At 44.4% G+C, this 14,611-nt stretch overlaps 1 protein-coding gene across 12 annotated transcripts in view; it reads right to left on the reverse strand.

Moving 5' to 3' along the window:
• Positions 1-4,068: 4,068 nt before the first annotated feature.
• Positions 4,069-14,611, reverse strand: part of SMARCD3 (SWI/SNF related BAF chromatin remodeling complex subunit D3) — a 111,610-nt gene continuing 101,067 nt past the window's right edge. For all 12 annotated transcript variants that reach the window (XM_074894392.1, XM_074894477.1, XM_074894308.1 and 9 more), the window contains 4 exons: positions 14,047-14,182; positions 11,783-11,905; positions 8,175-8,276; positions 4,069-8,076 (listed from right to left, as the gene is read on the reverse strand). In XM_074894392.1, coding sequence (XP_074750493.1) covers positions 8,023-8,076; positions 8,175-8,276; positions 11,783-11,905; positions 14,047-14,182 — 415 coding nt within the window. In that variant the 3' untranslated portion in view covers positions 4,069-8,022. The remainder of the gene's footprint in view (positions 8,077-8,174; positions 8,277-11,782; positions 11,906-14,046; positions 14,183-14,611) is intronic.

A 14,611-nucleotide genomic window follows, 5' to 3' on the forward strand; every position in this document is an offset into this window, starting at 1 on the left:
CGGGAACCAGCATGGCCGACCGGAAGCCCCGGGCTTACAGCTACCGGCGGCTTTCCCTCCGTGCTGGCCCCGCGGGTACACTATCCCCCGTCTGTGCCGACGCACTCGGAAATTCCGCCGAGCCCTCAGCGCAGCCCAGCGCTCCTCAGCGTGGCTCCGGGCAGCCCCCGCCTCCGGCTCCGACAGGGCACAGTCCCCCCTCGCCGCTTCCTCCGAGCCTCCCCGACACGGACCCTGCCGCCATCCTCGGGGCTTTCCCCGGGACCCGCCAGTCGATGGGGCGGCCCCGCTCACCTCCTGCCTCAGCGCAGCCGCATCCCTGCGACGCTCGGCGAGCGCGCTCCGCTCATCCTTTGGCCAGCAGGGACAGGGAAGGGATCTTACCCCTGTACTCGGCACTGGTGAGGCCGCACCTGGATGACTGGGTTCAGTTTTGGGCCCCTCACTCCAAAAAGGACATTGAATGACTCGAGCGTGTCCAGAGAAGGGCAACGAAGCTGGTGAAGGACCTGGAGCACATGTCCTACGAGGAGCGGCTGAGGGAACTGGGGGGTTTAGTCTGGAGAAGAGGAGTCTGAGGGGAGACCTCATCGCCCTCTACAGCTACCTGAAAGGAGGGTGCAGAGAGGGGGGATGAGTCTCTTGAACCCAGGAACAAGTGATAGGACAAGAGGGAATGGCCTCAAGCTGCACCAGGGAAGGTTTAGACTGGCTATTAGGAAGCATTTCTTTCCAGAAGGGGTTGTTGGGCGTTGGAATGGGCTGCCCAGGGCAGGGGTGGAGTCCTCATCCCTTGGAGGGGTTGAAGAGTCGGGTTGACCCAGTGCTGAGGGATCTGGTGGAGTTGAGAATGGTCAGTGTGAGGTTAATGGTTGGACTAGATGATCTTCAAGGTCTTTTCCAGCTCACACCGGCCTCTCGAGGCCACCCAGGGCAGGGTAGTACCCGGCCCCACCGGCAGCAGCCACCCCTTCACAGGGAGGGGCTGTCACCATAAGCCTCACTGCCTGGACCTGGGGCTTCTCCAGCCCCGGCCCGCAGCTGGAGCCCAGCAGGAACATGGGGGGGGGGCATCGCCCAACCCCCACAGCGTGCCACCTCTTCCCCCGGGCTCCCTCACAGCCCCTTGCCCGGGGCAAAGGAAGCACAAAACAGCCGGGATGGCAGAGGAGACGGCGAGTGTTTATTCAGTCACGCACATCAGTGCCTGGAGTGAGTCTGCTCCGTGGCTGGGGCAACCCAACGCTCTCCCTGTCCCTGGGACACCTCTGCAGTTGTTTCCGGAGACATGGAACAGATAGTCAGCTCCTGGAGCAATGGGCTGCTGGGCAGAAGTGTAGGCTGCCAAAAATGAGGAGCAGGATACAGGACACTGTAAGAGGAGAAAAGTGGCAGCTGGCTGGGCAGCAGGGGTGTAGCAAAGAAAGCATGAGGCAGGGAATGGGATAGTGAGAGAAAGACAGGAACAAGAAAAAATACAGGCACAGCGAGTGGCGATAAGAAAGGAGCAGGACAGAGATGGAGAAAGAAGCAGTAGGGACAGGAGAGGCAGAAGGACAGTGGGAGCAGGACAGAGAGAAAAATAAGGACAGGGAGCAGGATGGAGGTGAAGAAAAATCCTCGGATGGGCAGCATGACAGAGGCATTAAAAAAGAACGGGGCAGGGAGGGCTACAGTGAGAAATGAGGGGACAGAGCAGGACACAGCAACAGAGAATAAAAAAGGAAGAGGGAGCATGAGAGGAACAGCAGGTGAAGGACAGAGCAACAGCAGGGAAAGAGGGTCAGGGAGCAAGACACTGGGACAGAATGAAAAAAAGGGGCAGTGAGCATGACAGTGGCAGAGCACAAGAACAGAGGGATAAAGAGACAGGGAGACAAGGATGGTGATAATGATGGGAAGGGGAGAGAAAGACAGCAGCAGAGAGCGATGGAAAAAGGGAAAAACCCTCCATCTCCAGGACAGAGGGTTGTAAAGAGAGATGAGTGAGAAGGACTGAAGGGCACAGACAGAAAGGTACAGGGAAAAGTACAGTGAGATGGAGGAAGAAATAGGGAGCAGGACAAAAGGACAGAAAAAGGAGAGGAAGAAGGAAGGATAAGGATGAGGACAGGGAGTGGGACATATGGAGAGAGAGAAAAAGCAGGACAGAGAACAGGGGAGAGGGATTGAATAATACGGAGAGATGCAGATTGGGACGAAGAGACGGAGAAGGTAAAAACAGGCGATGGTCTGGAGGACCTGTTTCTGACAACCTGTCACTCCTGATGTCACTTCCATGGCCTCAAAAATGGGACACAACATAAGACAGAGGTATGAGGGAGTGAAAGAAAAGGCACAGGGAACTTTTTTTTTTAAAATGAAGAAAAAAACGAGAGCAAAATAGTGATGGGGAATGGGATAGGGATGGGGAGCAGACAGAACAAGAGAGGAACAAGAAGCAACAGGAAACAAAAAGAAATCTCCATTCCTCCTCTCACAATCCTGGAAAAACAGCCTGCCTATTGCTTCTTCAAAAGGAAGGGGATAAAACACATGGGACTTGTCACTGCAAGATGACTGCTGTTATTGCTACTTGCTTTTCCTTCTCTGTTAGAAAGTGTGCAGAGACTCATTTTTTCAAAGGCAAAATTAACTTATCTCAGCTGCTGAGATTTCCTAGAAAACCTTCCAAACAGAACTTTCCCCACGCTAGGTGGAATATTTATATAGACATTTAGGAATTTTTTTTTTTCAAGTCTGTTTGCTTTCTTCTCAGATAAAGGTTACTGCTTCTGCCTTCCCTTTCACTGAGTTGCTGAAGTAATTCTAGGTCTTCCTTGCCTCTTTCACCCTTCTCTCTTTCTACTCTTCACCACCTCACTTCTTTATGTCATTCTCACTTGACAGTCTGTTGGGCTAAGAAACCTTAACCCAGAAACAAACCCCTCTTCACTGAGCTGGTGCACTGCAGCTTGCTCATCCTGAAAAAGGTTTCTAATATTATTGGCTGTATAGGGCCTCTGTTGGAAGGCTGCTAGCTATTTGCACAGCTTTCTCCAGGCTCCTCTGTAGTGAGAGACCAATTTGTGCCAGAGCTTAGCACTGGTGACTACAGTAAATGAAGCCTTAGGCCACATGAATTGTACTTTAACCTTTGTTTTTATCTATGACAAAGTAACCAGTAGATAAAGAAGTATAAGTAAAACTTTAACTACAGGATATTCTGTAACAAAAAATAAGGAAATGTCTCAAGACAGACAAAAAGGGTGCCTGGAGGCTGCAGGAACAAATCAGAAGAGAAGACCCCAGGCTCCACGAACAGGATTCATAAGCATAAATGCCATCAGGAAATCAGGCAACCTATAGAGACTATAAAATCCAGTACCAACCAACAGGTGGGGTTGCTTTTCAGAGGCACCCAGCTTGAGTTGCAACTACTATGACATATTAAACATAGTAGAAGAAGGAACTCTTATTCTTTCATTATAAAAGTGGAACCTAGGAACAAGCCCTGCCGAGGTAGCATCCGCGTAATTCCTACCACGGGCTAGATGGCGATTGTGTAATTCCTACACCACTTCTCAGCATCCAAACTCTAGCCCCAGCTGCAACTTTTTTGTTGATTGTAACTAATAACAGTGATAATGATAAATGTACTCCAAAATGACCAAGCAACTGACCTGGAGAGGAGCCAGACCTCTCCAGTGGGAAGGATTTCTCGCTTTCTTAGTATGGAAATGGCTGAAGATGGAATCCAGCGAAGAAACGTGTGTGTGTGTGTCTGTGTGCGTGTGTGCGCACGTCCATGCACAACTGAACAGAAATCCAAAAGCTTCAGAACATTTATCAGCAGAAAGAAACCAACTGTACCGGTCTTTGTTAAGACACGTAAGGTTAGTGCAAGAGATACAAAGAAACAAAGTATTTATTGTTAAAAGCTTTTCTACGAATCACTCGGCATCATACAATGAAGATATGGTGGCTACAGAGTAGAGGGAGCCCCTCTCTCTCTCTCTCTCTCTCTCTCTCTCTTCCCCCCCCCCCCCCCCCCCCATTTATACACATATTTGCTCACTCTCACAAACCCACAGTTATATTTTTTTAATGGAGTTCCTTTCTTCAATGAGATTGAAAAAGGTGTTTATCATACAGGATCTGGCAGAACAGATACATCCTATTAAACAACAGAGCAGTTACAGAAAGGAGACCTCTTTCTTCAGGAAAAAAGAGCTTTCTCTTCCCCCTCATCTCTTTGCACTGCCATAAAAGGGGTCTCAACACAAAAAAAGGCCAAAAAACCCCAAACAATACCTGACTAGCATTTTGGCAAAATTAGGAGCCCTATGATAGGTACCAATATTGATATACGCACTAATACTTTCACTCAGCTTCCACAGGATAAATTCTAAATGATGTGGTGTAAAAAAACCTGCCAGCTGAAACACTGTCTGCACTACAACTACCAACCCCGCTAAGTCGAACAACTGAATCCCTGTTGATAACAGCGGAAAATGTTTTGGCAACGTGTCTCAAAGTTCTTTGCAGAACATTTGGTTGTGTCCTGCGGGCCCGTTTCCCAGGCTCCATGCACGTTGAGCCTGGCTCTCTCCCATGTGCTCTCTACATGTATACACACACACACACACACGCACACACAAAAACCACACCACCTCACACGGACTGTGCTATTTCCAACAGTGCTCTGCACGTTATCCTCTGCTACGTCTTACTGGCACTTCAGTGGCACTCTGCTCCATCTTTTTATTTCTTTTTCCACTGGCTGTATTCTCTCTATTCCATAATCAAACATTTGTTTTCCCTTTCATTTCAAAGAAACACTTGGTCTGAGTCCTGACTTGTGGCCAAGAGCACAAAGGATTAAAAAGAGTGTTTTAAACCTGCCATGTCAACACTTCAGCTCCAAGATTATTTCCCATCTATTGGCACTCCAGAATTCTGTTTTAACCCTTTCCTAGTTGGATACTATATTTTCTAACCACCTATATTATCATCTATACATTAACTACTTCCATGAACAGAATATTTTTTTGCAGTATGCACAGATGTGTTTTGTCCTGTGGCAGCAAGACCCCAAAACATCTTGTCATCTTTTATACACACAAAAAGACAACCATCCTGAACTTAAAATGAATTTATCATTCACAATCTGCCACAATTGCATGCCTGTTCAGTACCACTGCCTTTCATTTTTGTATGCTCAAGCAGCATTTGGTCCAGTTCCTCCCAGTATTGCTCCTTATTTCTCTTCAAATACAATTTATCTTTTTTGCAAACAAGCAAGCTCCTGGTGGTACTCCTGGAATAGAGGACAAAAATTCTCTCTGTGTCTCTTCAGTAAAAGGCCTGAACTGCTTCTGAACATAGGAAAAAAGCATAAAAATCTCAAACCCCAGTTTAACCAAAGGAAAGACACCTGACAGCTGCTCCTAAGACTCACTGTTGGTGACTATTTTTATGTACAGTAGGAATATGGACTGTGGGATCTAAGAATTTAGATTTTGGATTGCCATCTTCAGTGCCATCTACAGTGGCTGACTCACGCGCACGTACAGACACACTTCAGTATACCATTGGTGCTTAACATAGCTTCACCTTCCAGGGATGCTGTTGTGAACACTGGGCAGCAATATCACATTAGTTTTGCTAATTTGCACTGGAAGAGACTTGGAAACAGATCCATCCAACTAATTCTACAGAGAGATTCTAAAAGCAGGCTGGACTCCATTATGTTGCCAGCTGTGGCACATGACTGAAATTTCTCTATACAAATATCTGCCACTTTAATGGGAAAGTTCTCAAAAAATCAGAATTCCCTGGCAGACATCCTGCAGGCATCTATCCTAGTCCCATGCCCTTCTCACATCCTTGCGTATCTTTCTCTGCATTTCTTATTCCTGGAGACTGAATGCATCCCCTGAATGTAGCTGCTCTGTTTACCACACACAGAAAAGAGTTTTATACACTGGACAGCATGCACACAACTGACACAGCAGCGTAATAAATATGGAAGCACAGTAGCAGATGACCCCCACTGTTTTCCTTCATAATGCTTGCTTGTAGTCCAATTAGTGGAGTCCTAAAGTAAATACAATTTCAAGTCATTCACTGTCTGGCAGCCTCACAGCCCCTCACTATACTCAGTTTAAGACTGCAGGACGTCACGTTTTACTGTAAAAAGAGGTTTTAACAAAAAAAAAAAAAGTTCCAAACAAAGCCATTCCCCGTAAAAGGCCTCAGGCAAAGAGGTACAGCTATGCTTTTTCTCATACCAGTGGTTTTGCATGATGGTACTGCCATCGTATGACTGCAATCAAATGTAAATTTTCCAAGACACCTCTGAACACAACGGACAGAGTAAAAGCCATGGCACTATTAATGTGAAAGCAGAGGTATTAAATAAAGGGGTGGAAGAGAAGACTATCTCTTCTGTGACTGGACAGAAGAAGCTTTTAAGTTCAACTAAGAAAGAAATTGGCAAAGATAGCAGAGGAGAAAAGGACAATACTACAGCAAAATGCATTATTCACAAGAGCTGCCTCCCGTACCACATGTGAATTTGATTCTCTTTCCAAGATAGTGAAAGAAAGGAGATGAAAAGGAGTAACCTAGAGGAGGATTTTGAGTGCCATATAATCTGGACAGAAAGTTATACTTTGGCAGCTGCTTTTTGGACTAGAAGTCATATTGGGCCATTAATTACAAACTAATCTACGCACTACCAAAAATGAGGGGGGGAAGGATTTAATGAAGATGTCCCTGCTTCCAAGTAAATAGGATATAAATTCCCATAGTCTGAATTTGTCATACATTTACAAAGAAGATGGTTTCCTAGGGATATGTTCTCTGTGCTATTTAAGGCTGATTGATAGTGCTTTATAACTCAACAGCATCCTATATAACCAGTACGTATCATGTATGGGGGAACTAAATAATTCCTAGTAAGAGGCAATTCACCTATGATCAAAATGTGAGACCAGTCCAAGGACTCTGTTAACATCTTGAAGTAAACTGCCACGTTGCATGAAGTTAAGCTTCTTGGATTCTGTACCAACTTAACAATTAGGAAAGTTCTTTGCAGGGCTGATCCCTGCTGGTACACAGAGAAACATTTAAGAAATCTCATATTTTACATATATGCTTATTGTTAATATCTGCTGTGTTCAAGGCAGGTATCAGCAAAGCACCATTAAGTTTTCTTTTCTTGCGAACGCCTCTTTTCTTGCTTCAACCTCAGCTTTGCTAACACCACTGATATTAAGGATGCCTAAGAAGCTCTTATCCCAGGGATAATTCTCTTCCTCTCAGTACAGCACATTGATCATACCCATCTAGAGATACGTCATTCAGTCTACCTTTCACTGCAGGGGCAAGGGAAAGAGGAAGTATCAGAGTTTGCAGAAGAGGTGTCCTGACTATACTGCTTTCTTCCAGAGGGGCTCTTCATTCCAGGAATGAAAATCCTCCTAGTTTGTTCTTTCACATGGTGAGATGGCTTCTTGCACTGCTCCAGCTGGAATAAAAACTCTATTCAGGAATAAAAAGCATTCCACAGCTATAAGAAAGACTATCTTGTCTAATTCCAGAGAAGTTACTATTTGAGACTCTTAGGTAACATAGGATGAGAACTGCATTTATTTCTCTAAATCTGTAGTCTCTTATAACACCTATCTCAACCTCCCCCATCGATGCCACCCATGATTCTATGCATAGCCCATTAGGATTTGCTGTGTAGTGTCGGAACTTTCCACTAAAACTTAATGATGCACGTTGATGAATGAACCTTTAATCTTCTTTAACACTGACACTTGTATGGTGCTGTCTCTGGCCTGGAATGGTTTGAGACACCCCCCATGGGCAAGATTTTCAAGGGTCACTCTAAAGCTGGTGTTCTGACTGGTGTGTTGATGGTACATTCTCATCCAGTCAGGAAGCAGGTCCATGTGTAACAGTGAGCTAAGTAACACTGAAAAGTCCACTGGTTTGGTGATCATGATGCCAATGGGACCTTGTGAGCAGTACTTATGTGTTGCGCACTCCCAGAGATTGTTCCAGTTCCTGCCGGCGCTGCTGGATCTGAAAGAAAAAGAGAAACTGTACAGTTCAGCAGATTCAATTGTTCAGTGGCAGAAAGATTCATTTATAAGCCAGCAGTGTGGATAATTCCTTCATACCTTGCAGTAGAAATATCTGCTCACAGCCTCTTGAGACCATGGCTCGTGATAAAATTCAGCTCTGCGTTCTTCCTCTGGGTTTCCAACTACATCAGTCATCACCTGTGACAAAAATTAAAACATTTTTCACTATAGCTCTTATACCACGTAGAGAAGCATTCAGATTTACCTAGAGTCAAAATTTATCTACATTACTACATTAAAAATGTTCAGGACTGTTCTCTAAGCCCAAGGCGAATGGACAATGAGTGGCATGTGTGCTTAGTACCAAAACAAGATGGTCACATACAAACTGTTCACCGTGAACAGCTCCTAACCTCTGCTCCTCAACTGTACCAAGGAATAATTCTAGACACTAGTAGTTGCCCAGGATAAGTACCACGATCTCCAATGATTTAACAACATGGACAGTTTAGTTCCAGTGCCCAGGAAAAGTACCCTGGCACTGTATATTTTATTAGCCTATGTATCCAAAGAACCTCAGCAGTTACCCATACACAGGGTAACAGCTTGAAATGGGTAAGGTATTCACATTAGATTGAAGCACAACTCTATACCAGTGTTGCCCTTATCTCAAAGCGTATCTGACCTTGATTTCAAGGAAAGTTCTGATGGGGAAAGCATTAACGAAAAATAACTCTTTTGAAATGCGAGGAACAGAAAACCCTAGTAATTCCAAAATGGCCGAAGTCCTGCGCTGATTTTTCAGTCTCTACACAACTGCCAAGAAAGCAAGATTTGAAAAACCAGTAAGTTGTTTAAGGAATTAGTGGATGGGACCACCTGGAAAACTGCCCTTAGGGACAAAGGAGCTGAACAGAGCTTGCAGCTCTTTAAGGACATTTTTCTTAGTGTGAAAGCCCTAAATTCCCATGTGTAAGAAACTGGACAAGGAAGGCAGGAGGCCGGCATGGATCAGTAAGGATGTCCTGGTCAAACTAAAGTGTAACAAGGAAATGCACAGGCAGTGGAACTAGGGCCAGGTATCCTGGGAAGGATATAAGGATGCTGTAGGGATGGGCTCAGGAAAGCCAAGGCACAGCTAGAGCTGAATTTGGCAAGGGATGCAAAGAATAATAAGAAGAACTTTTACAGGTACCTTGGCCAGAAAAGAAGATTAAAGAAAACGTACTCCTCCTCAGTAAATAAGACAGGAGAGCTGGTGACAACCAATATGGAGAACGCTAAGTTAATCAACAAAGTTTTCTGCCTCCGTTTTCAATGGTAATCTCTCTTCCCACATCTCTCAGACCTCTAAACCTCAAGGGTGCAAGAAGTCACTCCCATTGTAGGAGAAGATCAGGTCTGAGAGCATCTGAGGAACCTGAACATACACAAGTCCATGGGACCTGACAAAATGCATGCCAGGGTCCCGAGTGAACTGGCTGATGTAGTCATTAAGCCACTCTCCAACATATTTGAAAAGTCAAGGCAGCCAGGCAAAGTCCCCAGTGACTGGAAAAAGGGAAAAATCACACCCATTTTTAAAAAGGGTAGAAAGGAGGACTCTGGGATCAGTCAGCCTCACCTCTGTGCCCAGTAAGATTATGAAACAGATCCTCCTGGAAAACATGTCAGAACATATGGAAGGCAGGGAGGTGATTAGAGACAGACAACATGGCTTCACCAAAGGCAAATTACAGAATCACAGAATCACAGAATGATCTCAGTTGGAAAAGACCTTGAAGATCATCCATTCCAACCATTAACCTCACACTGACCGTTCTCAACTCCACCAGACCCCTCAGCACTGGGTCAACCCGACTCTTCAACCCCTCCAGGGATGGGGACTCCACCACTGCCCTGGGCAGCCCATTCCAACGCCCAACAACCCCTTCTGGAAAGAAATACTTCCTAACAGCCAGTCTAAACCTTCCCTGATGCAACTTATTGCGCATGACTAATCTAGTGTACTTCTATGATGGAGCGACCGCAGTGGTGGATGATGGAAGAGCAACTGATGTCATCACCTGGCTCAGGGCAATCCTCAGTATCAGTACAGACAGAAGGATGAATGGATTGAGAGCAGCCCTGCAGAGAAGGATTTGGGGCTACCAGTGACAAAAAATTAGATGAGTCAGCAGTGTGCACTTGCAGCCCAGAAAGCCAATCGTATCCTGGGCTGCATGCAAAGCAGCATGGCCAGCAGGTCGAGGGAGGGGATTGTGCCCCTCTACTCTGCTCTTGTGAGGCCCCACCTGGAGTACTGTGTCCAGCTCGGGTCCACAGTATATAGACAGACATGTCCCTTTTGGAGCAGGTCCAGAGGAAGCCACGAAAATGGTCAGAGGGCTGGAACACCTCTCCTATGAAGATAAGAGATTTCGAGTTTTTCAGCTTGGAGAAGAGAAGGCTCCAGGGAGACCTTATTGCAGCCTTTCAGTACTTAAAGGGGGCTACAGGAAAGATGGAGAGAGACTTTTTACCAAGGCCCATAGTGACAGGACAAGGGGCAATGCTTCTAGACTAAAAGATGGTAGGTTTAGATTAGATATAAGGAAGACTTATATGACGGTGGTGAGACACTGGCACAGGTTGCCCAGAGCAGCTGTGGCTGCCCCCTCCCTGGCAGTGTTCAAGGCCAGGTTGGACAGGGCTTTGGGCAACCTGGGCTAGTGGAAGGTGTCCCTGCCCATGGCAGGGGGGTTGGAACTAGGTGAGCCCTAGTCCCTTCCAACCCAAACCATTCTATCATTCTCTAAAAAAATAAAATTGTGATGACTAAATCTCTGGCATCATAAAATCAAGGGTAAATATAAAACTATTAGCATCTTTTGCAGAGTAATATTGTGCAATCACAATTCTGATGCTGGCAGGGCAGAACATTATGTGACTGGTTGTCAGTCAGGGAGAACACTGAACAACTGTTCTATATATGCAGTTAGAGAAGCTCCACAACACCTTCATTTGTAAGATTGTCAAGCTAAAGGCTGCTTTATTTAAACATTCTTTCAGATGCTTGTCCCCTTTTGAATACAATATAAATAATAATCTTAACAGTAGATTGTTTGAAGACTATTGACTAACAAACTAGACATTTATATTTGAAAGACACAATTATTTTATTAAAATAATTATTAATACAACTGGTTTTGAGGCATCTGAGTTAAAGACACAAAGTGTGAAACTTTATGAGGAACAAATTACTCATTTTTGCTGGCAAAAAACTGAACTTTACATTCCATTTCTTGGGTATCTCAAAGCTAAACTCAAAGGCAGCTGATATTTAATCTGCTTATTTCTTAAATAAGATTAAATGCTGAACTAACAAAACACCCTAATTGTTTTATTGTAGTACAGGATACTCCCGATGAATTTTATATAGCTTTAATTTTAGAGAGTACACCAACACAGCCCTGCACTTTGATCTTACTGTCTGACCACAAATTCACCTACCACCCCCATTAAGCACCACTGTATTCCAAGTGGCATACAGCCTCAGCTGTCCTTTCTACACACTGTCTGCTCTGGGATTGCAGTATTCCACTCATTGTCTGTCTTCCACCAATTTTCCATCCTGGATGTTTTAGCTATACACTCTATATACATTTAGCTAAAATTCTTACATTCTGGTTTCACTATTCATTCTTCTTCAAACCTTAGCTCACCTTAAGATCCCTACTTTGGGACCGGAGAAGGTCTTGGATGTATCCTTTGGGATCTTTGGAGAAACTCAGCATGAAATCACGTTGTATTTTTAACTGATTTATGGATTCGATTGTCTCATGAATCTGACAGAAAAAAACAAAGCAGATGTTACTTAATTCCTCCCATGCTCCAGTGCCCTGAGGTCAGCCCCGTTAGCATCTTCATACTTCTTGTAATGTACAAAGGTGACAATTCTACACCACAGACCTGTGCAGGTTTCCATGGCTTTTTCCTTTCAAACAATCCTGCAATTACCTTTCGGTTTCACTTGTACTTCTGCAATACAAGTATGTACAGGATTCTTCACTTCCTGCATCGAACTGCTGGATGGCATGCTATATACAATATTGAAGGGCTAAGTCATGTCACTGCACAATGTAATCATTTCCTGTGTATAATCAGTCCTTCTGCCAAGTCTGGGATTTTTCAGGAAAGGTGCTTTATAAATATGTCTTTAAACAGCGCCCAATGCAAGAAAGCAGCTATTCCCCTGGTTACTCATCATCGTATCCTCAATACCCTGCTGTGATCCTTAAAATTTCTAGTGATTGCCTGATCAAGTCCATGTTAAATGAACTCACATCACAGCCATGACTTCTAGACTTTTTCTTACAAGAAAGCCTATTAAAGTCACAATGGCTGCAAAAATGAGTGTGAACAATGAGAAATCAGGAGTATGGAAGGTTTACAGAAAGTGAGCCATATCTTCAGAAATATTATGAAAGAAATGAGCATTAACCATTAGGGAAGAATGAAGACTCCAAAGAGAAGTCAACGTTATATAATCATCTTGAACAACAAAATCAAGTACCATTAGTGGGAGGATAGTTAATGAATCATTTGTGCATACACACAGAAAACTAAACTTTTGCTACCCAGTTCCTCTAAAATTCTGGTTTGAGAATGTAAACCTATCTTGTTTAATTTGATGGATACATCTGTTTTGCCAGAACAGCTAATGTGGCCAGGGACATGGGAGAAAATAATCCTTCCCTGATCTGGCTATGCCATCAAGGCCACTAGTGTAGGCACAACTATGTGGTATGTTAACTGAAGGGAGCTGCTGTCAACTTAAAATCATTTGGTATTTGGGAAAATGATGTAGCCCTGCTGGAGACAAATCTGCTGACATGCACCGAGTTTCCACTAGAGGACTCTGTGGCAGCACAGCAACACATGGTACAGCTGATAACAATGCAGCAGTCGATGGCTGTTCACCCAGAAGTGACTTCAGTAACTTCACCAATCGCAGTTTGCCCTCTGCTGTAGCAAATGCTCAAAAAAGAGGTGATACAGACATGAGAAAAGGTGAGCTGGGCTGGAAACAGAATAATCCCGTGCATGCTGCATGCAAGCCTATATAGGCTGGGAAGCAACTGGCTGAGCACCTGCCCTGCTGAAAACGACCTTTCTCAAGAGCCATAAACCAAAAGATGCTGCAACAGTGACCAGAATCCATAGGACTGATAGTGTCCAAACCCCTTTAAAATCACATGAAGACCAGAGTTTAACATACTTGTTTGTATTAGAGGTAAACAAACAGAAACTGGGCCTGACTGTATGTCACATAAATAATCTCTGGTCCACAGTGTCACACCTCTTCTTCCCTTGCTCTGAGAAGCCACTTTTATTTAATCCTTACCAAGCCAAATCAGCCATTTACACATGTGCCAAAAGCTGGCTAACAGTCCCCATGACATGAACCCCGAATACAGCCTGCAGAGCTCCCCACTGCTGTAAGACAGATACTGTTATTTGAACACTGAAAACAAGTTGGCCAAACTGCTTCAAGTGATTTTTCTGCCATATTTCATCCATATTTGCACCTACTGCAGAGAGCTGTTCTGCAACCGTGCCTGCACAAAACACATCTGGAGTATGAGATTCTCTGAGCTTTGTTTTACAGCAACTTAGCAAGACACCATGACCTCTCAATAAGAAGTTATAGTCAAACAGTTCAGATGACTCTTAAATGCCAGGGGAATCATGATACTACCTATGAAACTCTGCTTCTATCACCTCAACAACTGTGTCAGGCCCTGGATCAAATCCTAAGCGGGAATGCCACTCCGCCCTTTGTATTCCCATTGCATGTGGCTGATTCATTCCTAATTGAGAAGTCCCTGTCTCACAACATTAATGTCTTTGATGTGTGACACCAAACCCACATGAAGGTACACAATGAGTATATATGCTGTGTCATACTTTACTCCTGGGCTAGTACCTTGTTGTCCAATGCTGTAATCTCCTGTTGGTTAGCTGTTGAGAGAAGAAAACTACTCATCTGTCCCTTTAATGGGTCTTCAACTTCTACATCTATGTCATAACAAGCCGTCTTCTTCTGATCGTTGGGGTCAACACTATGGAGAGTATAACAGAAGAACATGAGAACTGCCATAATGAATCAGAATAAATATCCTTCCAGCCCAGAATACACTCTTTAATAAAGCCTGTTGCAGGTGCTGTGAGAAGAATTTAAGAACAGGGTATCTTTATATATTTGTATATCCTAGCATATCCCCTCATCTTCCATCAGCAGAATTCAGAAACTTTTGAGCTGGAGCTTTTGTACACACCGTCAACTTTAATAGTTACTAATGGACATAGTCTTCATTAAACTGTCTAACACCTTCCTGAGACCTGGCCTCCAAAGCAGTCCCCAGTGGTAAATACCTGCTCGACTGCATCTTTTTTGAGATAGGGTGAGTAGAACTGTACACTACCATTCTGGATGTGAGCACATACGACATGTTATTTGGTTCTTGGTTCCTTCTCTAATAATTCCTAGC

Source organism: Strix uralensis, chromosome 1, assembly GCF_047716275.1.
Source record: "Strix uralensis isolate ZFMK-TIS-50842 chromosome 1, bStrUra1, whole genome shotgun sequence".
Lineage (NCBI taxonomy): Eukaryota > Metazoa > Chordata > Aves > Strigiformes > Strigidae > Strix > Strix uralensis.